At 38.9% G+C, this 27,869-nt stretch overlaps 1 protein-coding gene across 1 annotated transcript; it reads left to right on the top strand.

The window, feature by feature from the left end:
- Positions 1–1,540: 1,540 nt before the first annotated feature.
- On the top strand, positions 1,541–27,062 carry Erich5 (glutamate rich 5). Its single transcript, XM_021725121.3, has 3 exons — positions 1,541–2,006; positions 19,520–20,464; positions 23,049–27,062. Exons 1-3 carry the CDS (start codon positions 1,949–1,951, stop codon positions 23,183–23,185), a joined length of 1,140 nt encoding a protein of 379 aa, XP_021580796.2. The 5' UTR covers positions 1,541–1,948; the 3' UTR covers positions 23,186–27,062.
- Positions 27,063–27,869: the final 807 nt, after the last annotated feature.

The following is a 27,869-nucleotide window of genomic DNA, read 5'->3' as shown; positions in this document are numbered from 1 at the left end:
TGATGGGTGGGGGGGGAAAGAGAGACTTCAATGGGCTCAGTAAGTCCTGATTTAGCATGAAAATCTTAGGATTTAGAAAATTTCAAGTTACATACTTAAATTTAATGTGTGTGTCAAACCTCTTTTTGGGAATAATGGACTTTAAAATTTTTTTTTTTTTTTTAGAGAGAGTGAGGGGAGAGAGAGAGAGGAGAGAGAGAGAGAGAGAGAGAGAGAGAGAGAGAGAGAGAGAGAGAGAGAATTTTTTTTAATATTTATTTTTTAGTTCTCGGCGGACACAACATCTTTGTTGGTATGTGGTGCTGAGGATCGAACCCGGGTCGCACGCATACCAGGCGAGCGCGCTACCGCTTGAGCCACATCCCCAGCCCGACTTTAAAATTTTTTTCACTAAATAAAATTAAGTGTGACTATTGTTTTTAAGCTTCCTCAGAAGGAGGGGTCTGCTGTGCACTGAACTATGCCCCTGTCAAATCCATATGTTGAAGCCCTAACCCTCAATGTGACTGTACCTGGAGACAGGGTCTTTTAGAAAACAACTAAGGTTAAATGAGATCACAAGTGTGAGTCCCTAAACCAACACAACAGTGGCCTTATAGGAGGTGGAGATTAGGACACAGACATGCATATTAGGAAAATGAGGTGAAGATATATGAAGAGTATAGCTATCCACCGGGCCTTGGAAGAAACCAGCGCTGCTGACACCTTGATTTTGTACTTCTTATCTCTAGAACTATGATGAAATATATGTATGTCATTTAAGCCACCCAGTCTATGGTGTTTTGTCATAGCAGCCCCAGACAACTAATATAGATTGTAATACAACCCACAGAATAATGTAAGACTTCATGAATGTTTGCTGATATAAATAGTAGTAAAAAAAAAAAAAAGAAAAGTTTCCTCAGAGTACAATGCCATCTAATAAACATAGAAGGAATAATATAATTAGAAAATCACTGTTTGATAACCATCATAGTAATAATTGATCCAAGCAAGAAACAATGTGTGTTAAGAGTAGCAGATAACTTGATGAGAAAAAGAATATTTACATAGCCGAATAATCGCTTCCCATAAATTGCAAAGGGTAAAATAGTGATACCACGGTGGAGAAACCTGGCAGATGCCCCTTACCTAACTCAACAAAGTTAACATTCCCAATAATGAGAAGAACTGCATCCTGTGCTTCGACGAGAACACACAGACATTGCAGCCCAGCAAACAATTACAAGGAAATCAAACCAATCCAAATTGAAGAATATTCTACAATAAATGGCCTGTCCTATTAAAAAAAAAAAAAAAGTCATAGTCCTGAAAGGCAAAGCAATACTGGGGGAACTACTTCAGATTAAACCAAACTAAAGAGAGGCAGGATGGTAAGTGTAATCCTGGGATGGGTCAATTAACACAAGCTGAAATCGGAGGGGAGATTAAATAGTCTGGTGTTAAACTTCCTTGTGGTAACTGTCCTGGAGTTATGTAAGAATAACACCGCCATCGCACACTGAATCTACCAATCAATAGCCGCTGACCACGGCCGCCTCCTCCCCTCCCGGGCTATTTAGGGATGATTCAGACGATCCCTCCCAGCGATTCGCCCTAGCCCCCAGTCAGCATCCCTATCCTGCTTCGGGGGCTTTTTCTGTCTATATCACACCCTCTATCTGTCCCTCACCTGGACGCTCAATTCTACGTATCCCTACTGTCTTCTGCTTCTTTGCGCTCCAGCTCTCTGGCGCTCTGCACTCCCTGGCTCCTTTCACCTGCGCCCAGCTCTCTTGCCCCTTCCGGTGCGCACCCCTCACCCAGCGCCTGGCCGTGCGCCTGCGCCCTGAGCCTGTGGGCTACGGAGTTGGTGGAACTTCTGCTGCTTCTGTTGCGTTGAGAACGGGATCTAGGTTCCAGGAGCGACGCCCGCACAGGGCTGGGACAGGTGGTTACGCTAGCCGCGATGGGCTGCTCCAGCAGCGCCCTCAACAAGGCGGGAGACAACAGCAAGTTCAGCAGCGGTGAGCTGGGGCCCCCGGCCACACCCCAACCTGGGTCGCGGATTCCGTAGGTTTTCTCCCCCGGAGTTCCAAAAGATGCATCTGAGCCCAGCCCACCCAGCAGGGGGCGAGCTCCGTCCTGGAGGGTGAGAGCGAGTACCTAAGTCAAGCGCTGCGCCTTCTCCTCCAACACCCCAAAATCTGAACCAGCGACTGCGACCCAGGGCTCAGCGGTTTGGGGGCGCTCCGCTGTGCATGCAGAGTCACTCGCAGGGCCAATGGCCCGGCGCAGGCTTATCCTGTCAGTTGATGTGATTGCGAGGTACTAGTGTCAAATCCCTACGGAGGTTACTACATTCCCTTAAACACATGAGAAATGATCATGGTGACCTCCCCGTAAGAGTTTTAGCATCCGAGATGGCATAGGACGCAGAGAATATGGAACGGCATTCACTCCATCAAATAGGTTCCTCCCGCACTTTTGAAGAGGTCAGGTACTTTCCCCTATCCTTGGCTTCTGTATTTCTTGAGAAATAGATATGTGATAAAAGGTGTCATCACTGAATCTTATAAAGAAAATTCAATGAATCTATTTCGAGAGTCTACTATATAATAAGTAGCCCAGTGTTTGGTTGGATGCTGGAGATACCAGTGACCCTGTGTATGGAGAGCAAGAAGGGAAGAAATAAACACAAGAGACAAGCGATGAGATAGTTTCTGACAGGGATAAGTACTATGAAAAGAATTAAAGCAGATCAATGAACCAGAGAATGACTTCAGTTCTTGGATTTTGAATGGTCACTATTTCGGACAAAGCTTTGAATGTTATGCTAGTTTACAATCTTCAAGACTAACTTAAGTTGTCATTTTCACTTAACACTTAATATTTCACTTAAAAAGGTCTTCTGTTAGCACCTTGGGTTATTGCAACAGCAGAAGTGCCTTCCTGTTTGATTTTGTGGTAGAGAGCACAGGATTATCATGAGTGCTGTTTAAAAGCTCAGCCACCATGTCCTAGTCAGAAATACGTTGTACTGCTGTTATTTTCATGGTGTGTAATAATTTGTATTTCTAGTTTTAGTAGATGACAGAAAGCAATCAGCAGGTAAGAAGAAGGCAAAAAAAAAAAAAATCAAAAGCGTTTCTGAGAGTGATTCCAAATCCCTTCTCACTGAAAACACTAAAGCACAGAAAGCCCATTCCTAATGCATAGTGGTTGCTAACTGTTCTCCTAAAGAGGCCAGCACCCCCGTGCCCCAAAGTGCCCTAAAGAGGCTAATCAAGGAAAAATGACTTAGATGTTTCATGTTTTATTTTATGAAATCAGGTAGATTTTTGCATTCTGTTGCATAATAATCCTTATTGGTTTCAGTATTTTAAAAAACTGAAACAAAGTGATACAGGCGTGATTAGAGGAATATGTTAATATTATACTGGCTTCTCTTACCTTCTACCAAGCCTAAGATATCCTGGTAGTCGTCTCTTGGTTTAAAGGTAGAGCATTGGGCTGGGCATATAGTCAATGATGGAGTGCAGACACAGTATGTGCAAGGTCCTGGATTACTCTTCAACATGGAGAAAACCAAATCATTATAAAATTTTTAATTTTTTAAAATTGTAGATGGACACAATACCTTTATTTTATTTATTTATTTTTATGTGGTGCTGAGGATTGAACCCAGTGCCTCATACATGTGAGGCAAGCACTCTGCCACTAAGCCACCATCCCAGTCCTCATTATAAATTTTTAAACTTAAAAAAAAAAGTATATTTCAAGGAACGTAACTCTTGGGGAGGGGGTTTAATTAGTTGGATGGGGTTTTTAATCCTCTCATTTAAAAAATATCACTAGCACTAATAACCATTCACACGAGTTACACTCTCATATTTTATTCTTGCTTTCGTTGCTATTCTTAGTTTTCATGGTTGTTCTGAAAAAAATATTCAAACACTTGACAACCAGTTTTAGTCTATAGAAAATTAATAATATGCTGCATAAATTGTTCAACACATATTTAATCAACCAACAGGAGTATTGCATCTGATCCTCTTTCAGACAATACTCTCTTGTAATTGGATACTATTGTATGTTTAGCAGCATTTCAACTCCATGATCTTGGAGGTCTGATAAATAATTCATTCCTGTTTAAAACTTCTTTAAATCCAAGTTACAAACCCAAGCCTGTCCACGCTGGGTGTGGTGGTGCATTCCTGTAATCCCAGGGGCTTGGGAGTCTGAAGCCGGGGGATCACAAGTTTCAGGCCAGACTCAGCAACCTAGTGAGACCTTGTCTCAAAAAAAAAAAAAAAAAAAAAAAAAATTAAAAGGGCTGTGGATATAGCTCAGTGGTGAAATGCTGGATTCAACCCCCAGTACCTAAAATGAAAAATCAATACAACAGTCCAAGTTTCATCAAACATCCTATACATGCATTTGTTCACTGTACCACCAGTGCCTAGCAATGCTAGCCACATAATATAGATCCTCAGTAATTATTTGCTGAATGAATTAGTTCATTTAATCCTTATATCAGTTCTATGGCCAAGTATTATGATTATTTCAATTTTATAGTTAAGGAATAAATAATTTATCACAAGTCACAGGGCTCCTAAGAGTCAGATCTGAGCTTTGAACCAGTTTGTGTTAGCTAGATTTAAATCTGGTTTTCCCTCATATCATTCTGGGTCCCCATTAAGGTATACATATATGGTCACCCACCATGGAAATTCTAAAAGAAATATAATAAAGAGTATTTATTCTAATCCCTAAATAAGATATTTACTATTTAGGTGTTATGCAAATAAGATATATAATATTTAAACACATAACATATTTATATATTATATATAAATAAAATACATATACAAATATAATACATAAATACACATTAATGTATTAATTTATAATAGTAATATGTACACATAGTACATATATTATTATACAATATTAATATTGTTAATATGTAAATATTTTATCTTTTTTTGTAGTTTCCATAGTGGGTAGACCACATATCTAATGGGGATTCAGTGATTTGAGACATATGACATAAGATAAATATAATATATAACAAGAAAACATTAAAATTCTTAAATAAGAGTTGGTAAAATATGAGGTTACATTTGCTTCCAAATTTAAACTAGGAATAGTTGGAGGACATTGAACTTTAGTGATATTTCAAGCAGAATGAATATATAGATGTAAAGAAACTTCCAGTGCCTTCATGAAAGACAGATACTCTTCATTCCATAAGAGATTTTTAAAAATTTACACTAGCAACCTTAAAACTCTATGGGTTAACTAAAATACATGAACTATCCTGTATACTGGATTTTAGTTGATATGTCTGCCTTACTGAATTTTCTATAAGAAATTTCTAGCTTAAAAGTGTTGTACATGATGCAATAGAATCGTTAATAGTTTAGGTTCTCTCTTGGATCTCTTCTATCTCTAAAATCTTGTGATATTAAAATCAAAAGGTACTTATTTTCTAGGCTCCAATTTAAGTCAGCAGCTACTTGTTAGGTAGCCCTTAGGTAACATAGGAAGAATCTATTCTAATGACATGGAAGTTTGCTTTGACCTACCAGACACTGAGCCCCTCCTCCTCCCCCCAATTTTTTAACTCTAAAGCCCAGGTATATTGGAGTGGGGGGGAACAGAGGTGGAGATTGGCCTCTGGTTGTAAAGAATTATCTAATGCTACTCTAGAGTGAAGAACCGTGCCTGGGCACTTAGATTTTGACTAAGTGCTAGAAGGTCTGAAGAAAGAGGAATTTCTTTCCAAAAGGAAAATTAGATTGAATCTGAACACAAAGGTTATATTGACTCCACAGACTTTAATGTCACCTGGGGTCTATAGACCTCGGATCCCTTCTTCACTTCACTAGCCCCTGATAACATTAATAATGCTCCATTGTTTCCTAATATAAATGCCCTCCCTTTCTGGTAGGACTTTACATTTTAAGCACCCACGTAGATAGAGTAAATAGATGGTAATTATTGGCAAATTCATTGCTGGGTTAATGTGTACATTTCCACCGATAGCTGTACTCGTTTCTTTGTTTTAACCTGAACTTTCACTAGATGCTTGGGTCTCTGCTGCCTAGGCACTCACAGGAGGCTTGAATTTCACAGTTAGTTGAATTGTTCTTTGTATCTCGGGCACACCTTCCGGCTTCAAACTATATCTTCACATGGAGACATTTCAGTCCTAACCAAACATTTTCCCTTTATAGTTGAAGAACAAACATCATTAATATTAAAATCAATTTGTATAGGCTTTTCTTGTATACGGGAATACATAAATGGGATTTTTCAAATACTATAAGTCTCCAGAACAAGTCTTAAGTGCTTGGTATGTCTTTGTGGGAGGCCTGGCTATGGCATACAGTAAATAAAAACAGGATATAGGGCTGGGGATGTGGCTCAAGCAGTAGCACGCTCACCTGGCATGCGTGTGGCCTGGGTTCGATCCTCAGCACCACATAAAAATAAAGGCATTGTGTTGTGTCCATCTACACCTAAAAAATAAATATTAAAAAAAGATGAAGACATTTTCACATTTATATATTAAGAACTTATTTCTCCTTTCCTGCACCTACAAAAATAATCTGTTGTGTGATTTGTTTAACCAGTCCCCTACTGAGGGACTTTGGATTTGTTTCCAGTCTTTTCCTGTTACAACAATGTTACAGTGAGTTCCTTTGTGAATACATCATTTTGAATGTGTACAATTATATCTCCAGGGAGATTTCCCAGAAAAGCATTTCTAGGTCAGAGTAGTATTACTAGACATCAACAATTTTGATAGAAACAGCCAAAATGCCTTCTGTAAGAGTTGTGCCAGTTTATACCTTCACCAACAATAAAATAAATCTTTTTCAAAAAATCGAAAACTTTCGGCCAAGCATAGTGTAGCATGCCTATAATTCCAGCTACTGTGAAAACTGAGGCAGGAGGATCAGAAATTGGAGGCCAGTCTTGGCAACTTAGTAAGACACTGTCTCAAAATAAAAAAAAAAAAAATAAAAAGGGCTGGGAATATAGCTTAGTGATGGAGCACTCCTGGGTTTAATCCCTAGTACCACAAAAAAGGAAGAAAGAAAAGACAAACCTTGGGGCTGGGATTGTGGCTCAGCGGTAGAGCGCTTGCCTAGCACAGGTGGGACCTGGGTTCGATCCTCAGCACCACATAAAAATAAAGGCATTGTGTTGTGTCCATCTACACCTACAAAATAAATGTGGGGGTTTGTTTGTTTGTTTGTTTGTTTTTAAAGGCAAACCTTTCAGAGGTTTATGCAGCCACATCAAAACAGGAGTATGGAGCAGAAGTCAGGAGATTAGGTAGAGGTTATCTTATTGATTTCAATGCCCATAGTACTCTTATAAAGCAAATGTGGTTTTTTTGGGGGAGAGGTACCAGGGATTGAACTCAGGGGCACTTGACCACTGAGCCACGTTCCCAGCCCTATTTTGTATTTTATTTAGAGACAGGTCTCACTGAGTTGCTTAGTGCCTCACTAAATTGCTGAGGCTGTGTGATCCTCCTGCCTCGGCTTCCCTCAAAGTTGGGATTATAGGCACCACTGCACCTGGTGAGCATATGTTAATAGCACCAAATTCAAGTAGAATATTAAAGCTTAGTAAGCATAAGTAACTTGCCCAGGATCTCAGAGGTAGCAAGTGATGGAGCTGGGGCTTAAGCCCTGTGAGTGTGAGTTCAAAGCCCTTGCTGTTTTTCACAACCTCCGCTTCCATCTGGGATCTAGTCCTGATTCTGCCAGAAACTTATATTGTCTTATATCTTACATATAAGAAAAATGCAGTCAATAGTTAACTATTGAAAGGGTAGATGGGTGAATAGATGGATTGACAGAATTGGGGATTTGAGATGAGAGGGCAGATGAGAGGACTACTTAGAGAAGCAGAGGACTCAAGACCCAACAGATAGCAGAAGATGAAAGGTAGCACTGGCCAAGTTGGTCTTGGGAATAGTGCTGGGTTGGGAACAGTCTCCTAGTCATGCAGGAAAGGTAAACACAGCAAACAATGCTTGATTGTGTAGTGTTAAAATCGTGCTTGTCTAAGACTGCCACACAGCCCAACTGCTGTGTAATTTCACTTTTGTTAATATTTTACAATATTAAGTTTGAAAAGCTATCCCAACACTCATTGGGTCACTTAAAGTTTTGCTAAAATGGACACAAAGTATCAGTCTTGGCTATACTTGGAGTCCTGGTGTGGATGTGTGGGAGTTGTACTGGGTTATTTTTTTTTTTAAGCAGAATATAGGTCCCCCAGTGAGTGTTAGTGTCTTAGAGGGCCGTGATGACCTCAGAAGCTTCAGTCCCCATTTCAGGACTTTGCTGTTGCTCACATCCCTTGAAACCTTCCTGGGGAACTGCCTTCAAGCTCTAGACATTCTTTTGTATATATCCAAGGATGTCCAAGCTTTGTTCTCCAAGGATAAAGATAAGGAATAAAAAGTGAACTCCACATTGTTTGTATAGCTAAAACCTCTGGGAAATAAGTGTTATGAAGGTGGGTAAAATAAGCTAGGCGACACTGGTGTGCATTCCTAGCTCTGCCTGTGTTGTGTGTATCATGGTTTCCCAGCTTGTGAGAATGGGTTACATATTGAGGTTTCTCCAAATTTCAGGGCAGCTGGGCAGGGTCTTGACAGCCTGAGTCTTCTGGGAACAGCTTCTTCTACTTGTCTCAGTGTGCTTCATGAATATCGTATTCCACATGTGCCAGGACACAAAAGAGACTGGGAGGCACTGGGACGGGCTTTCCAAATGTCTATGGTTTTTACTTGTTGTTTATCTTTCTGAGAGACAGCACCTGCCTTCAACCATTCCAGCAGGGATCTGTTGCAAAGTCCTCCCCACACCATTCTCTTGGCTCATTTCCCCCCTCACTGTCATTGCTAATGAGAAGGGACAAGTTCCTTGTTTTCTATAAGCTGACTTTTGTGTGTGTATGTGTGTGTGTGTGTGTGTGTGTGTGTGTGTGTGTGTATGTGCACCTGTTTTTGGCCTTTTTCATTTTCCTAAAACTGGCAAAAACTCCAGAGTGTCATTTGGCTAATTTTCTTTTGCTTGCCTTGATGTAGTGTCTGTAGACTAGATGGTTATGAGAGGCTCTAGGGACCTGTACACCTTGCATTTGTGTGTGTGAATTCAACACACTGAGAGACGACATAGAGTACAGACTAAGAACTGGATTTCGGACTGGGGATCTAGCTTAATGGTAGAGTGTGTGCCTATCTTGGGCAAGGTTCTGGGTTCGATCCGAAGCACTGGGTGGTGGTAGGGGAATGTGGGTTTGTAGTAAGACTGTCTGGGTTCAAATGTTTCTTCAGGATTATTTATTAGTTTTGTGACTTTGAGCCAATCACTTCACCTGTCTATGCTTTGGTGATCACATCTGTAAATAAGATCAACCATATTACCTATTTCATAAAGTTGTTCTGAGGAGTAAACAAGTTGAGATTATATATATATATAATATATATATAATCTCAACTTGTTTATATATATATATAAGAGAGAGAGACAGACATATAATATATATACACAAGTACACACACAGTATCTAGGATAAATATTGCCAACAGGGATTGGCAAACTGCCTGCTAGCCAAATCCAGCCTACCACCTGTTTTTGTAAATAATTTTTTTTTTTTGGAACTTAGACTTGTCTATACTTTTACATTTTATCATGGCTGCTTTCTCACTAGGACAAGGTGAGAAAGTTTAGGGCCATCTCCCTCCCATTATGGAGCTCACTTGGATTGATTCAGTCTCTTGATTCATTGCTACATCGATATCCATATGTTGTCTCTCATGCTGACAGTGACATGCTACCACGAGGATGCAGCCCACACCAGATGTTGGCAGGCGTGTAATACCCAACAATTCTGTGTGCTCATCAGCCACTTCAGTCTTTAACTAGCTCCCTTTGCCTGCCCTGTGACTCCACAGATAACCTAATCATCTTGTTTGGGTAGGGATCTTGTTAGAATACAGATTCTGGTTCTGTGCCTCTGGGGTAGGGCTTGAGATTCAGCATTAACAAATATTCCAGGGTCATGCTGATGGTGCAAGTTCTGGGACCACAGCTGGCCTTTAAAATCACCTGAATCTTCAAGGTGAAATGAAACTTCCTTGCACTTAAATCTGAACTATGCCATCTCTGAGCTATTTGCCCCTCCCAGATAAAGATGCCATAAATTTGCTACACTGTATGATGGTATAACAATAGATCTCCTCTGTGGAGTTGTCTGGAGGATTGGAGGAGATAACCTACGTCCAACTCTTGTATGGTGTCTCAGTACATACCAACTGTTCTTCCTAGAGACACCTCATGGGCAAGTGTCTAATGTGTACATGTCAGAGGCCTGGTGTTCTCTTATTTCCTTGTTCAGTGAGGTGACCTTGGTTTTACAGTCTAGATTTCTACTCAAATGTTAAGATTCCCCTATGCTAGTAATGACTATCCATCTTTTTCAGTGGCAAATGCTATCAATCATTTCAAAAGTGATGATTTATATTACAGCATCTTTAAAATGAGAGTTTCTCTTATAGGAGTCTAAAACAAATATAATGGGAAAAGCAAATCTGAAGGAGGCAAATCTTTGTCATGGTTCGATGACAAGCTCTGGTGCTCACACATGTCAGTCCCTCTCAGAGGCAGGAGCTCCATATCTCTCTGTGAGCTCATCAAGTTTCCAAAAGTACCTTTCCAACTACATGCTCTTGTTAAATATCAACATTAGGTTTGCCTTCAAACTGCATCTCATATACTTTGTGATGATGAAAAGGAAGTTTAGATATGCAAATTCAGGTAGTTCTATTAAAAAAGAAGTCTGTCTGATTTTCATTTACCCTCTATAGGATTTTTTGGCTAATAATTTTATACTTTAATTACATGAAATGTTGCTTAAGTTGGCCTCTCCTCCCTGTTCATATGTCCCAGCTAGTGAAATGCACATTTGTATCATGGTACACAGGACAGTTCTTAAAACACACTGTAATGTAGGGAAGAGGCAGAACTATCCAGAGTAGCATTGTTAGGGGTCCATGTTTATTGGATGGATGGAAAATGATAGAATTGAACTGAGAAAGCAAAGTAAGAAAATAAGGAGGAGGATGAGTGGATTCCTCTTTGGGAATAGCTCATGCTGCAACCCTGGGTTCCAAAGCTCAAAAGTTAGGAGAAATAACAGTAGCAGGGACCAGGATCCCCCTTCCTCAATGACTCTAGAAAACCTAGTAGACAGCACAGTGAGGCCTTTTCGATGTCCGATATCATAGTCTTAGGAAATATTGGCCTCAAGTTTTCTCCTTGTTGGGAAGAGCTTTTCATTTCTGATAGGCAATGGACTGAGTTGAAAAGCTTCCTCTGTAATGTGAATTTCAGGTATGTTAGCTTTAGTTCTAATCCCTTCTGTAATGTTGCCTAGTATTTAGTTTCTTTGTGTGTCGATCACAACGGTGCTTATGACCAGGGTTCTGTTAGTTCAGCTGTCACAACAAATTTGTGCATGGATCAATTTTCAACAGAATGAAGAAAGAAAATGTGCACCAAAGGATTAGGCCCAGGGTGGTGTATGATTTGATGAACTGTAGGGTTCAGAAAACAGACACATCTTTAAACAACTTTGGATGTGGAAACAATGCATGTGTCCAAAATATTTATTATGTAATAACACATACTAGGCATAGACTGTCGTCTATTTATGAACAAAAATGCATCTTATGGTTTTCCAAGTAAGGATACGAGAAGAAACAATGCGTTATCTTCTTCTACCTTGAGAAGATATGTTGGAGATTCATAAAAACCTGTGGACAGGGTGCGTGGGGATGTGTTGGTCAGAGGTAATATACAGCTGAGCGTGGTGGCACATGCCTGTAATCCCAGTGGCTTGGGAGGCTGAAGCAGGAGGATTGCAAATTCAAAGCCAGCCTCAGCAAAAGTGAGGCGCTAAGCAACTCAGTGACCCTCTATGTCAAATAAAATACAAAATAGGCTCAGTGACTGAGTGTCCCTTAGTTTAATCCCTGGTACCAAAAAAGGAGAGGTAATGTACAAGTACTGTTCTTAATGAGGAAGTAGCAATGGTTTGAGTTTCCCTGCAGACAGGTAAGTTATAGGATAGCAGAGACCAGATCTTCCTTGTTACCTGCAGTAACCCCTGTGCCCAGCCTAGAGTTGGCCTATCGTAGGCACTTGATGGGTACTTGATGAGTAAATGAAATCAAACCCAGCAAATAGAATAGAACATTTATTTACATAAAAGCTATCAGTGGCTTTTCCTAATGCCAGTGAAGTCTGGTTAAATCATTGCTGACATTACAAATACTGTTCCATTATCTATCAATCACATTTTAACACTTAGCATAATAATACAATGCATTGTGTTTAGGGGACTGTTTATCCAAGCCCTTTAATGTTGCAGTTGTTCATTCTTTTTGTTGATTTTTAGCTATAATTTATTAACAGGCCTCTTCTAGTTCTCAAGGGACCCTTGTAAAATTGGAAGAAGCCCTCCCCAGTCATTGCCACCACACACAACCTTGCAGGCACACCAACCCCTCTGCCCTGCAGGAGGGTGCCTCTATGACATGAGCTGTGTGCCACATCCCCATTTACTGACTATCTTCTCATGTTAGACACTCATTAGCACCTCTGTTAATTTTCCTAACAATCCCCCAAAGCAAACAACATCACCATTTTACAGATAAGGAAATTGAGGCCCAGAGAGATTAGAACTGAAGGGAAGGGAGAGAGATGAAGAAAGAAAAAGAAATACTATACTTCTTTCAACAGGGTGAGGGTAAATACAATTCAAAAGGTATGAAACCTGGAGCCAGAAAGGAAGTTTTAGGGTAATTATAGACTTTATCGCTGTGTTCTCTGAGAGAGAGTTTGAAAACATCATTTATTTTCCAATCTTTTCATGTATTTCCTCTAAACGTTTTTCCTTTGGAGTAGTTCATGAGAAGGTACCCATATTAAAATGATGAAATCACTTTTCTTCTGTGTTTGCCCATTATAATTTCATCCTTGCTAGGTCATTGAGAGACCAGTGCTATCGACTGGCACCCAGTGGTTGTGAGTCCCTGTGCGGGCACCTTCCAAGTATTAACGCATGCAGCCCTCACCACAGCTCCCTGGTCAGGTGCTGACACTAGTCCTGCTTTATAGGAGGTGAGCTGAGGCACAGGGAGGCTTAATAAGGCTTACTGGAGTCAGGCAGAGAAACCAGAGTTCAAACCCACTATGTACATTATAGGTGTCATTTTCAAGGTCATAAGATCTCTGTCTTTCCTTTTAGAGCAAATTGTTTTCTTCTATCTCCTAGGAAAAAGAATTTTTGAGCAATTTGTTAGGAAGTAATACCTTACAAATAGTCATATCAAAAAGTATTTAGAGCTGGGGGCTGCAGTTGTAGCGTATGAATTTTTCAAGGTAGCTCTCGTGGTACAGCTCTCACCTGTGCACATCTGAGGCCCTGGGTTTGATCCTCAGCACCACATAAAAATAAAATAAAGGTATTGTGTTCACCTACAACTAAAAAAAAATTTAAATGTATTTAGAGCACTGTTGCTTGAAATAAACGACAAAATGAACACGTTACTACAGTTCTGGCAATTTCTTTTTTTGTGTGTGATCATTTTAAGAATCCTTTATCCTCTTGAAACTACCTTTGAAAAATATTAAAGATGATGACATCCTTTTGTAATGTTTCCGGGCTTGGATGATTTTTTTTCAGGTTGTATTCCATAAAATTATATGTTAGGACATTTGCCTAATTCCAATGTGTGATAAGATTGGGAGAAGTACACACAAAGCAAGCTGACACTGTGATCATGGGCACAAGTGTTCTAGCTAGGGCAAAAATTGACAGATCACTTGGACACTTGTGTCCCATCTGGGGTGAAATAAATTCTTACCAAGTCTTCTTTCTGGGGTGGGACTGGACTTAGATAGCGTCATGTATTTTTGAAGGTATAAATTTTTGTGCTCTGGGAGAATGCTGCCTTTGGAATGCACCCACACCTGGCACAGGTGGATGTAAATGCTTCATCTCATTTTACTGACTGAGCTAATCACTGGCATCACTATTTTATAAGAAAATGTTATTTGGCAGACATCTGTGATTAGTACTTTAATACATTTCCTTGTTAATTCCCTAAGGCAATTATTACCAGAACATTCTTTGGTATCTAAATGAGTTGGCTTGTCTTATGGGATTCTTTATAAGCCTGAGAGATTTCTTCTATTAAGCTGCTTGACTTGCTGTTAATCTGAAGGCTTCCATCATGATGAGACAGGAGGGGGAGGTGAAGGACAGCCCTCTTCCCAGTTCTGTCATATGGACCTTCAAAACTGACAGCAGATGCCCTGCATCTCATATAATTGTACCTAAGTTCTGCTTCTTCACCTCTAGCTCTCTCTGTAGGATTCTCAACCAGACTCAAGGAAGGATAGAGATACAAATGCTGTTTCTCTCTTCTCTCCTCTTTCCCTTCCTCCTCCACCCCAAGACTTTCCTCTTCATTTTGCCTCTATGCAAAAACTGCCCTTCTCCAGACACATAGCAAATGTGTTAGTAAGATAGAGAGCTCAGCTCCAGGCTGTTACATATATTTCTGGACAGGCCCATATGTCAAGTTGTCCCCTAGAGTTTGCCACTAGGATGCACAATCTACAGCCCATCCCTGACACACCATGCCCCGAGACAAGCCATGCCTCTCTCCAGCCCAGGTTCTTTCATTCTTGTCTTCTGTTTCCAGCAGCCAAGCTTTGGGCCAGTGTTACCCAAGATCCTCCTTCTTCCTCCTTTCCCTCACCCCCTGGATCAGTCATTATGTTCAGTCATTTTTACCTCTCATAACTATTTTCTCTCAGAAGTTACTGGTAACCTTGATATTTGTGCTGCCCATCTCGGATTCATTCTTCAGGAGTATGTGTGGATGGATGCCTGTCTTTTTGGTGCTAGGGATGAGAATGTGGAGATGTGGCAAAATCCAGCCATGGGCTGTGTGTGTGTGAACTCTGGGCACTGAGTGCACAGAGAGGGCTGAACCAACGTTGCCCCTCTGCGTGGGTGGGCCTGGCTCTGGTCTTTTTGCTGGCTCTGCCATGATCCCCACACAGCTCAGGAGATGGGAATGGCCTCCCTAGATGTCACTCAATCTGTGACAGCAGACATCAGGAAGCTAGACTCCACCACCTGAAACCTAACCCCTTGCCTTATTTGAATGGCTTCTCCTCAATAAAAGGGTTCAGCATGTGCTCTCTCTCTCTCTTTCTTTCCATGGACCCCTAATATTGGAGGAGCCATCACAGGACCAAAGAAAAAGGTATTTCTCTGTCTCTGTGTGATTATTTCATGCAACCCAGTTCATCTGGAGTGACCTTGAGTGTTTAGTTGTGAGATGTGACAGCACATTTTGGTAAGTTTGTACCAAAACTTATGTGTGTACCCATGGAAGCATCAATATTTTCAATCCAAATATCGAAAGTTCCCATTAACTGCCAACATTTCCTTATGTTCCTTTGAAATCCATTCTGGCTCATCCCAATCCCAGTCCCCAGACACTGTTTTACTTTCTGTCACTATTAGATAAGTTGGCACTTTCTAGTTTATAAAATGGGATCATATAGTATGTAATCTTTCCATCTTCTTTTACTCAGCATAATTATTTTGAAAAGCATTTATGTTGTTGCACTTATCAGTGGGTTGTTTCTTTTTTATTGTTGTGTAGTATTCCATTGTGTGGATATACCTCAATTAGTTTCTTTATTCATCTGTTGATATAAATCTAGGTTGTTTCCAGTTTTGGTTTATTACAAATTAAGCTGCACAAACTTTTGTGTATGAGTCTTTGTACAGATGCATGTTTTCTTTTCTCATGGGAAAATGTCTAGGGAGTAAAATGTTGAGCTATATAGTTATGTGTGTGGTGTGTAAAATTTGGTGCTGGGAATTGTACTCAGGGATTTGCACATGCTAAGCACATGTGCTCTTCAGTGACTAAACTAAACCTCAGTCCTGGGCATGTGTATTGTATTGATTTAATTGCTTAACAAAACCCTACTCACAATTTATTTTTTCAGATAAATATCAGACTGAAGGATTTTAATGTAATCTTCTTTTCTTTTTATTTAATTAATTTTTATTGGTGTGTTATAATTGTACATAATAGTGGGATTCATTGTTACGTTATTTGTACATGCAAACAACACAGTTTGATGTACTATATTCCCCAGTATGCCCCCCCTCCCTCCCCCTCCTCCCTCCCCCTAGTCCTTTCTTCTACTCTACTGGTCCCCCTTCTCATTTCATGAGATTTCCTCCCCCCTTCCCTCCTTCTTCTCTGTAGCTTAAATAAGCCAGACTCAGAAAGTTAAGGATTGTATGTTTTCTCTCATATATGAAAGCTACAGAATGGAAATAACATAAAGTTCTCAAGTTCCATTCATTTTCCTGCAAATAACATAATTTCATTCTTTGTGTGGTGAATAAAACCCCAGTGTGTATATATGCCACATTTTCTTTATCTATTTATTCATTGACAGATACCTGGGCTGGTTCTATAATTTGGCTATTGTGAATTGTGCTGCTATAAACGTGGGTATGCAGGTATCACTGTAGTTGGCTGACTTTAATTCTTTAGGATAAATACTGAGGAGAGGTATAGCTGGGCCATATGGTGGTTCTATTTCTGGGCTTCTGAGGAAGCACCATATTGATTTCCACAGTATTTGTACAAATTTACAATCCCACCAACAGTGTCATAGTGTTTCCTTTTCCCTACATCCTCTCCAGCAACTATTGTTATTTGTATTCTTGACAGAGGCCATTCTACCTGGAACAAAATGAAATCTCAGTGTAGTTTTGCTTTGCATTTCCCTGATTGCTAAAGATGATGAACATTTTTTCATATATTTGTTAGCCATTTGTATTTCTCCTTCCTTTTTTTTTTTTTTTTTTTTTTTTTTGGTACCAGGGACTGAACTCAGGGGCACTTAACCATTGTACCACATCCCCAGCCCTATTTTGCATTTTATTCAGAGACAGGGTCTCACTGAGTTGCTTAGCATCTCACTTTTGCTCTGTGCTGGTTTTGAACTCATGATCCTCCTGTCTCAGTCTCCTGAGCTGCTGGGATTACAGGTGTTTGCCACCGAGCCTGGCTTGTATTTCTTCTTCTGAGAAGTGTCTGTTTAGTTCATTTGCTCATTTACTGATTGGGTTATTATTATTGTTTTTTTAAAATACTTTTTTAGTTGTTGATGGACGTTTATTATACTTTATTTATATGTGATACTGAGAATTGAACCCAGGGCCTCACACATGCTAGGCAAGTGCGCTACCACTGAGCTACAACCCTAGCCCGGTTATTATTTTCTTGTGGTAAGTTTTTGAGTTTTTTTGGTATATTCTGTCAGAAGAGTAACTAGCAAAGATTTTCTCCCATTCCATAGGCTCTCACTTCATGCTCTTATTTCCTTTGCAGTTGAAAAACCTTTTTTTATTTGATACCATCCCATTTATTAATTCTTGGTATTATTTCCTGCTTGTTCACAATTCTTTTTTTTAATATTTTTTATTTGTTGATAGACCTTTATTTTATTTATGTATTTATATGTGGTGCTGAGAATTGAACCCAGTGCCTCACACATGCCTGGCAAGTGCGCTATCGCTGAGCCATAGCCCAGCCCCTTGTTCATAATTCTTGTTCTTCATGCTTTTAGGGTAAAATTTAAGCTCATTAGGGAGATATATATCTCCCTCTAAAATAGCTAAGTGAATTAAAATATTTGCCCCTAGAGAAAGGGAAATGGGAGAGGAGTTAACATTGGATCAGCAGATAACTTTTTAAACTATAGGTTTATATAATTGTGGTGGTAAAAAGAAAAAAGGAAAAAAATAAAAACCTCTTGGGGAAAAAGAGAAGAAGAAAATATCACCTAGAGACCCATTTTAACATTTGGTTCCTTTTTTCCCAGTCTTTCCACACTCCATTTGTGATTTATTTTTCCTCTCCTTCTCCTTCCCTCACTGCCTTCCTTTTGATCACTGTAATCATACTATATTTAAAACTGGTAACTCGCTTACTGAGCTCTTAGATGAACTGCAGACTTCAGGCTAATAAATGCTTTATATGCACTGTTTCATTTGGTCAATCCAACTACAAGTGCCAATTTTTAAGACATGTCATAATTATTTTCTTATTTAAGCTTATGGTCTTTATAATCATCTATTCATGGTATAGTATTTCATTTAGTATACTATTTATCTATACCCCCAACTTGTTAGACTTTTAAGTTGTTTTTCAGCTTTCTTTTATTTATTTATTTTATTTTATTTTATTTTTCAAGAGAGAGTGAGAGAGGAGAGAGAGAGAGAGAGAGACAGAATTTTTGATCTTTATTTTTTAGTTCTCGGCGGACACAACATCTTTGCGTGTATGTGGTGCTGAGGATCGAACCCGGGCCGCACGCATGCCAGGCGAGCGCGCTACCGCTTGAGCCACATCCCCAGCCCCAGCTTTCTTTTTTTTTTTTAAATGTTTTTTAGTTTTGATGTGCCTTTATTTTTAATTTATTTATATGTGGTGCTGAGGATCGAACCCAAGTGCCTCACTCATGCTAGGCAAGCGCTCTGCCACTGAGCCACAACCCCAGCCTATGTTTTTCAGCTTTTGCTATTATAAAGAACACTTGAATGATAGATTTTTTTTCCCCCTCAAAGCATTTTCTAAGTTTTAAGCTTTTAGGATAAACTTCTAGAAGTAGGATTACTGGGTTAATGGGTATAAACATATTGCAAATTTGCTTATTGTAAACTGTCGAGAGCACTTTTGCGCCCAGTGTTTCGTGAGACCCGATTCTCATGCAACTCTGAGATGGGTGGGAGAGAGACACCCATGAGATCCCTGGGAACTATCTTCCCAAGGCACAAAGATGCAGAAGGAGCCAGAAGAGACAGGAAGTAAAATGCATGTTTCCAACTTTCCTTTGTTTTCCTTCTGACTGTGCCCCTAAAATGATAGGAAACTCACGTCAAGCAATCCTTGTCACTCCCCTTCCTAGACACCATTGCCTTCACCTACTAGATTTCCTCCATCACGGAGCATTTTCCATTCACTGGGACCATTCTTTGTTAGAAGGAAAGTGAGACCTTCCCAAGAGCCCAAGGATCACACACTGGGAAACCTCCCAATCCTAAAGAGGAGAAAGGGTAGGACAGAGAAAAGAACATGTGAAACAAGTGGACTTTGCTAAATTAGAATATGGGATAGGAGCCATGAGAAGGTGCACAATGAACAAATAGAAAACTCGGTGAAGTTTGAGGTGAGGTGCTTGGGGTAAAGACATAAAGGCCTTTGACTATGATATGTCTTGAAGTGTTAAATCTACTTCTTGATATCGGTTCACTTTTTCAAGACAAAAAACTAAAATAATATTTTGTGTTTTCTCTTTCCTTTCCCCCCCCCAATGTAATGATCAAAAAGTAACTTCAAATGAGTGTTTATCTACCACAGAAGAAAGTGATTCCTGTGTTGCCCAACCCACACCCCGCACACCAGGAAAAGAATCCATATTTCATGGCAACATACAAAGGGAAAGCCTTCCCCCTCTGGAGAAGCCCAAGGCATCAGTGGTGCCTACAGCTAATGGTGTTGTATCCCGTGAACGGCCCCTGGCAAAGGAGGTAGCCCCTGAAAAGGATGCCATAGACCAGATAGGACCTACAGAGAAGACTCAGCCTCTCCAGGGACCCGAGGAATCTGAGGCACCTCATTTAGGTGGCAGAGATGATACCCCAGGAGCAGAAGAAAAGAAGAAAGATGTGGAAACAATGACAGAAGTTCAGGCTGAAAAAGGAAATGCTCAGACTGAACTTTCAGAAGACAAGGATCCATCTTCAGAGACAGCAGGAGAGAGGAACTCCTCTGGAACAGGGGAAGATGCTGGGAATCCACCAACTATTGCGGTGATGCAACCTCCAGGAACAATGGAGAACATTCAGCCTCTGGAAACAGATGGAGAGCTGCAGCCTCCAGAAGCAACGGGAAAAGATGAACAGTCCCAATTTCTAGGAGCAATTCCCAAAGAGCACAAATCTCCAGAAATGTTGGAAGGAAGTCAGTTTGTGGAATCTAATGAAGAACAGAAATTTCAAGAAACAGTGGGAAACGAGGAGCAATCCCAGCTTCTAGAAACAATTTCCAAAGAGAATTTAACATCAGAAAGATTGTACAGAAGTCAGTCTGTGCAAACTCCTGTAATGAACGACTTACTCGACACAACTTCTGAAGGTCCTGAAAACATGGAGCAGATTCAACCTGAAAGAATAGTTGGAAGCATGGAGCAACCGGAAGGAATTCCAGAGACAGCGGCAAATGTGGAAATGGCTGGAAAAATTCACACTAACCAAGCAGACCAACACACTGAAGGTAAAGTCAGGCTGTTAGAGATTCAGAATGTTGATTTAGATGAGTTCCATAGACCAGCACTGGGGGAGAGGGAGCCTGACACACAGTCACTGAAGTCTTTCAGGTGGCTGAAGTTCATTACCCTAACCAAAAAGGCTTCCATCCTGGGAAACAAGCATTCCATCCAGCCTCAATCCAGCTTTCCAGAAAATCTCTTCTAAAACATAGTCTTTATTTATAGTGTCGAGATTTTTAACTTAGAGTCTGATGGTGAAATAGAATCATCCCTTGGCCAGGTACTGTGGTGTGCACCGATAATCCAGCAGCTTGAGAGCCTGAGGCAGGAGGATTGTTGAAAGCCAGCCTCAGCAATTTAGCAAGGCCCTGAGCAACTTAGAGTGACCTTGTTTCAAAAAAAAAAAAAATAAAATAAATGAATGAGCTGAGGATGTGGCTCAGTGGTTAAGTGCCTCTGGATTCCATTCCTGGTACCAAAAAAAAAAAAAAAAAAAAATCATCCCTTGAAGGCAACATGTCAAAATTTCTGAATTTGTCCAAGTTCACTTTTCATTAGGTTCTCTATATGGTAAGAGGATCCAGAATTAAGGTGAACAAATTATTAGCGGAGGATTTTACCTTCTAATGAAAGAACACACAAAGAATATAGCTTTTAGAATGTAATTTTCATCTCGGTTAAGCACATCCTTAGAAAATTATTGTCATTCTATTTCTGTCCTGTTTTTGTTTTTTTGTTTGTTTGTTTTTGGTGCTGGTGATTGACCCAAGGCTTTGCACATGCTAAGCAAAAATTCTACCACTAAGCTATTCCCCCAGCCCTATCTTTTTATCTTTATGAGAAGGCTAAAGAAATATATTATGTTTTGGTATGTGGTATTTAAAAAATTTTAATCTGCTTTATCAGCATAAAATGATATTTATGCTGTTCTTGAAGTATATTGTTTGTTGGAGTTATAACTAAAAGTAACATTTTTTTCTGAGGCATGATTTACATTTTGATAACATTAGCTTCATAGTATTGTATAATTAAGTGAAACATTAATTATAACCATTTGTTTCTTAATTCTTTAATTTACTAACTCAGGTTTTTGTGGAGCTAGGGAACAAATCTTGCACCTTGTACACGCTGAGCAAGTAAGTGCTCTATCACTGAAATATACCCCCAGCCCAAATCAGGTTTTTTTTTTTTTTTTTTTGCTATTGGGGATTGAACCCAGGAGCACTTTACCACTGAGCTACATCCCCAATCTTTTTTATATTTTATGTCATTTTGAGACCCAGGCTTGCTAAGTTGCTGAGGCTGGTCTTAAACTTGTGATCCTCCTGCCTTAGCCTACCGAGTTGCTGGCATTATAGGTATATGCCACCACTCTGACCCAACTAAGTATTTTTTGAGTGCCTAAGCATATGCTAGGTGCTCAGGATGCAGAATGAGTAGGAGATAGTCCTTGACTTCAGGGACCCTCAGTTTATCAGGGGAAGGCAGAATGTAAACAAATTACTATACTCTATTGAGGCAGTTGTTTTTCTAAAAATGCAAAAAAGTGCTATGAGTAAGAAGGGAGAAGCAAATAAAAACATATATTTTTAGACCATGCTTGGAAAAAAATCAAAATCATCCCTTGAAGGCAACATGTCAAAATTTCTGAATTTGTCCAAGCTCACTTTTCATCAAGCTCTTTATATGGTAAGAGGATCGAGAATTAAGGTGAACAAATGTGAAAATGAGTGACCATGCTGAAAATGAGTGAAATGGGGCCTCTGGGATTCCATGGAGAGTCTCAGAGGACCTCAGGAAGATGCTGCTTGGGAATGGGAGCCAGTGTTGCCCAAACTGATTTTAGGGAGTTACATTTGCAATATCTAGACTTTTAAATGCTAGCAAGCTCTATGCCTTTAATGAATGTTTTCTTTTAATACCATAATGGTCAAATAAGACAGATTTTTGGCCAACCCTGGACCATCTTTTGACTTATATAGAGATGAAACATTCTAGTATGTTCTATTGCCATTTCTTGGGTAATTTTGCATCCTGATTTTATTTGGAATGCCAAGACACCAAGATGTTCAGGGACTTGACATTGGCCACACTTGCCTTTCTTGATACCACCAAAGAAACTTTCTGCCGCAGTCTGGCTAGGCACAAAATCACGAGCCACTCAAGCAGGAACAAACTTTATTTTTGAAACTGCCGCCAATGCCCAGTACACTCCAGGGATGATTGCCGATCGACCCACGCGGCGTACTCCCAGACCCCCACAGGAAGTCCCTCCTTTGGAATTCCCTCCTACCGCACTTCCCCAACCAATGGGAACTCTCTAGGAGTCCCATAGAGGCCGAGGGGGACAGCAGGAGTCCAATATCCATATGAATGCAGAATCTAAACATAATCATATCATCTCAATGGCTTGCTGGCGTCACTTTTCAACCAAAAATGCCATGCATCATATTACTTGGCTGTGGCTCTTAGCAACTTTCTGCATAGACCTAAGAGCAAAAACTGCCCCATTGGAAACAAACTATGGAAACAATTTGTTGTTAATGCTAAGTGAGTGTTTCATATTATCTCTTTGGATTACTTTTCCAGGTGAGACAGGAGAAAAGGTGGAAACAGAGATGGAGAATGAGAATGTAAGTGAAAGGGCTGAAACAAAAGAAGAAGAAACAGGAGAAGCCGTGGATCTTTCAGCAGCCACAGAGCTGGGGATGGCGACAGAAGGGTGAACAGACACAGCCTGGTTCAGTGGAGAGATGCAGTTTGTAGTTGTGCATCATTTTGTGTATGTGTGTTTATGGTTCTTAACTTTCTATAGCTACATATTTTGCACAAGGAGTGTGATTGTAGGTAGACTGTTGGAACCATGACAGTGATGCCACGCTCTTGACTGTGTTGTTCCATGAAACTGCTAAGCTGGGAATGGTTTTCTTAGCTACTTAGGACAGTGACACATTTAAAATCATATTAGCCAGAGCCAATAAAAACTGGGCTACGTGATCATTTAAGAGCGTGAGGGTGACTATCTTTATTGTGGCAATGGGTCCATTCAGTATAGGAAAAGATAACCTAAATATAAGGTATAGACCTGTAGCTACAGAAGGCTGGAGAAAGGTAGCAAATTTTAGGAGAATTCATGATTATAAGTTCATGTAGTTCAATTATGAGGGAATAAAAACGAACAACACAAAATTAATGGGACAAACTAGGCCTAGTATTTCTGTCCTATCATAGAGTTTAGAGCTGGTAGGAATCTTAGGAGGCATGCCATCTCATTATCTTCTCACCTTGTCTCTCTACTATCAAGAGCCTTATTTATCATGATACATTATGTTAATAAAGTGCTTTTCAAAGGAATGTGGCTTTGGTGCTGTCACAAGATTAGTCATTTTTTGCAAGGAAGGCTCCACATTTTCATTTGTGCCTTTTTGAATCAGCTGCTGATTTTACACTTATGTGAGGTGTTGGACTAACATTAAAAGCATTTTAAATTAATTGACATTTAATATATTTCAGAGACAACAAATACCAAGGATTAAATCCTAGATTTGATGCTATGTGGAGTCTTCCTGGGCCCTATTCTTTTTTAGATGACTGCAGCTTAATATTAGGTTTTAGGGGTAAAGAAGATAAGAAATCAAAATATTTATAATATTTTGTAGTGTAAACATTAGGTAGCACAGAAAATCACTTTTCAAGAATTCTTCCAAAGTTGGAAAAGGTAAATGATTGTACATGAATAATAAATAATGATTGATAATTTTCCCACCAAGTGCCTTGTGTTTATGAATATTGGTAGAATTCTGGAAATATTTGGATTCTATTATTTTTACATATATGTATATTTTAAGGTAACTTCTAAGATGTATTAACTACTCTTACTTTAGTGTATATATTAAAATGACTACTGAGAGGACCTGTGGTAAGAATATAAGATATAGGGGTGGGGGATATAGTTCAGTCAGTAGAGTGCTTGCCTCACATGCACAAGGCCCTATGTTCAATCCCCAGTACCACCAAAAAAGAAAAAAAGAAAAGAAAGAAAAAAAATATAGGATACAGGGAAGAGTACATCATCTTAGTTCTGATTTTAGTATTAGTTTATGCTTCTGACTTTAAAGTGTTCAAAGGTAGATAAAAGAGGAGTTCTTTGAGTGGATGATGTCATCCTATCTGCAAAATAAAGAAGATTGTGATTTCTGTTTTATCTGTCTTTAATTTCAGGCATTTAGCTCCTTTAATGCTACTCTACACTTCTGTTGACTCAATGAATGAATAATACCAAGGGTTCCTATTTATACTAAATTCATTTAGAAAATAATACATTTAAGCTGGGGTGGTGGCTCATGCCTATAATCCCAGCAGCTCAGGATGCTGAGGCAGGAGGATCATGAGCTCAAAGCCAGCCTTAGCAAAAGCAACAAAGTCACTAAGCAACTCAGTGAGACCCTGTCTCTAAATAAAATACAAAATAGGGTTGGGGATGTGGGTCAGTGGCTGAGTGCCACTGAGTTCAATCCCTTGTATGAAAAAAAAAAAAAGAAAGAAAAGAAAAGAAAAAGAAAGAAAAAGAAAATAATACATTTAAAATATGAATTTGTGTGATATTACCCTAATCCTATCTGGGAAACAGGAAAATTCATTTTCATATCACAAGCTAAATGAATAGCTTCATGTTTGGTGTAGTTCTAAAACTAGAATTTTTAGGTCAGAAAGTTATATTAATCAAGAACTGATAAAATTTATCTTTTGAGCTACATGTTTTCATTCAAAGATATTTTTTTTCTGACCAGAAGATACTTTCTTACATGTATTTAGTAAGTAGAAAACACCAGGACTGATAAGTATGTGAGATAATAAATATGCTAATTAGCTTGATTCAATCATTACAGAATGCATACACATATATGAATAAGTCATTTATTCATATTATGAATATGAGTATTTATATTTATGATTTATCAGTTGAAATAGAACTTAAGGGGCTGGGGCTGTACCTCAGTGGTAGAGTGCCTGCCTCATATGTATTAAGAACTGGGTTCAATCCTCAGCACCATATAAAAATAAAGATATTGTGTCTATCTACAATTAAAAAAATATTAAAAAAAGAAATAGAACTTGAAAAAAGTCAGAGCTTAGTATAAAATATAAGTGATCACCTTAATAAATGGAATTATTCTTTGTATCAAGCACTGAAATAAGAGGATTAATAGGCATAAAAGTCCATTCTTTTGGTGACTTATTAAAATTTTAATATTTAAAGAGATCTAAGTTTTCCAAAGTGTTTATTAATTCCATTCTTTCCCATTAGTGTGTCAACTAATTCTCAAAATTTTGGAAATTTGTATAAATATATTTTTTTCTTTCTTTGTTTTTTGGTATCAGGAATTGAACCCAAGGTGGATTACCACTGAGCCATATCCCCAGTCTGTTTTTTGAGACAGGGTCTCACTAAGTTCCTTAGGGCCTCACTAAGTAGCTAAGGCTGGCTTTGAACTTGTGATCCTCCTGTCTTAGCCTCCTGAGCTGCTGGGATTACAGATGTGCACCACCCTGCCCAGCAATTTTTGGTACTTTCTGTACTTTTGTCTATAGTCCTTAATGTGGCTACTAAGGCATCTTTAGAAACTTTGTTTTCTTAGATTTTAGGTAAAATAGGCACTTTGTAGTCCAGTTTGTGTCCTACTAATTTTAATTTCATTATTTTCTATGCCTACCTAGGAGGGAAATGGTGAACAAATGATTTTCTAACTAGTATCACCAATAGGGATGAACATTTTGCCAGTCGCAAATCTAGGAAATACTCAGGCCAGATCCCAAACTCTTGGCTTGAAGTGCCACCCGCTGGGGATCCACAGATAAAAAAGTGTGATGGACCTGTGATCTTATTGCTTTTTCCATTTAGACTTTAGAGTAAGAGATTCTAACAAAGCGAATAGCTTTTGAGCAGTCAAAACACACACACACACACACACACACACACACACACACACACACTCTTAACAATTTTTTCCCCCAAACCTGGCCTTGAATTAAGAATTGCTTTTAAAGGAATTTTTTTTTTTCACATTTAGCTAATCAGAATCTTGAATGGCCATAGTCAGATTATGCTACTAGGGTTTATATTTATGTTCTTTTGGTGCACATAATCACTTGTTAGAGATTACAACCATGCCATTTTTATAGATAGTTTGGGCCCCAGCATCTCACTGGGAAGTTACAGGCCCCAAAGTTATCTTTTTTAACCATCACCATACCCCTAACAGTTTTAGGAAAGGATAAACTAGTAGTTGATTTCAACTAGTAGTTAATAGATCAGTATGGATGAGTTTTAAGTTTTCTGGATATCTGAGCTATTTAAAAACTTTTTGGGCCAGCTTCCTGGCAATCCTAGAGACTCTGGAGGCAGAGGCAGGAAGACCAAAAGTTTGAAGTCAGCCTCAGAAACTTAGTGAGACCCTGTCTTAAAAAAAAAAAAGGCTGAAGGTGTGTAGCTTAGTGATAAAGCACTTGACAAGGATGCACAATCCCTTGGGTTTCATCTTGAGCACCACAAAATCAAATAACTTTTTTCTTTTTGATAAAAATAACAAAAAACAAAAAACACTGTTTTTGTTTAGGTACTGAAATGGGACACAGTGATTATTTATGTAATTATTTCAGGGAAAGGCTTATTAAAATTTTTCTTACTAAAAATGAAAGCATTGTAGAAATTCAGAAAATATGAATTTCTTAAGATGAAATCTAAATATTACCTGTAATTCAGTTCAAAATTCAGGTCAAAAATCATCACTGTAAGCATGTTGATGTATATGTGGGGTTATTATTATTATTTTGATTGCAAAATTTGTAACAAGTTAGACAAGGCACAATAGTTGATAGAATGTTAAATCTATTGAATGAGCACAGTAATTCTAGATTTTCCCCATTGGAATTTGTTGGAGATAATAAGTTAAAGAGAAGGGTCCAATTATAGTTGCTATATTAGTGAACATTGATTAGTGGTATAGAGGAAAAAACTGGGTTCTTAAGTATATTAGCACTTAGCTGACCATGATTTATGACTTATGAATAGTTCATGAAATGGATTTTTGAAATTATTTTTAATGCTTTCCAATTACTAAACACATGGTAGAAGTGAGAAGACTGTAAGCCCTTTTTAGGGCAGGAAAAGCATCTCATATTTCGTTTTTCTTACAGGACTTAGTACAAATTCAACATTATGTAAATATTTGTTGATGACAAATGCTGTTTATTCATATATAATCAAGGTAATTTCCTTATAATTAATTATAATTGGCTTTAGGGGCAATTATGGGAAATTTTATAAAATTGTTTTGTACTCTTGCTTCAACATTTATAATTTTGATTGAATAAATATGTCATTAGAATTAATACAGTGTTTGAATCTTA

The sequence above is a fragment of the Ictidomys tridecemlineatus genome, chromosome 7 (assembly GCF_052094955.1).
Source record: "Ictidomys tridecemlineatus isolate mIctTri1 chromosome 7, mIctTri1.hap1, whole genome shotgun sequence".
Classification (NCBI taxonomy): Eukaryota; Metazoa; Chordata; class Mammalia; order Rodentia; family Sciuridae; genus Ictidomys; species Ictidomys tridecemlineatus.
Note: the sequence above shows the minus strand (reverse complement) of the source record. Positions and strands in the feature narration are given on the sequence as shown.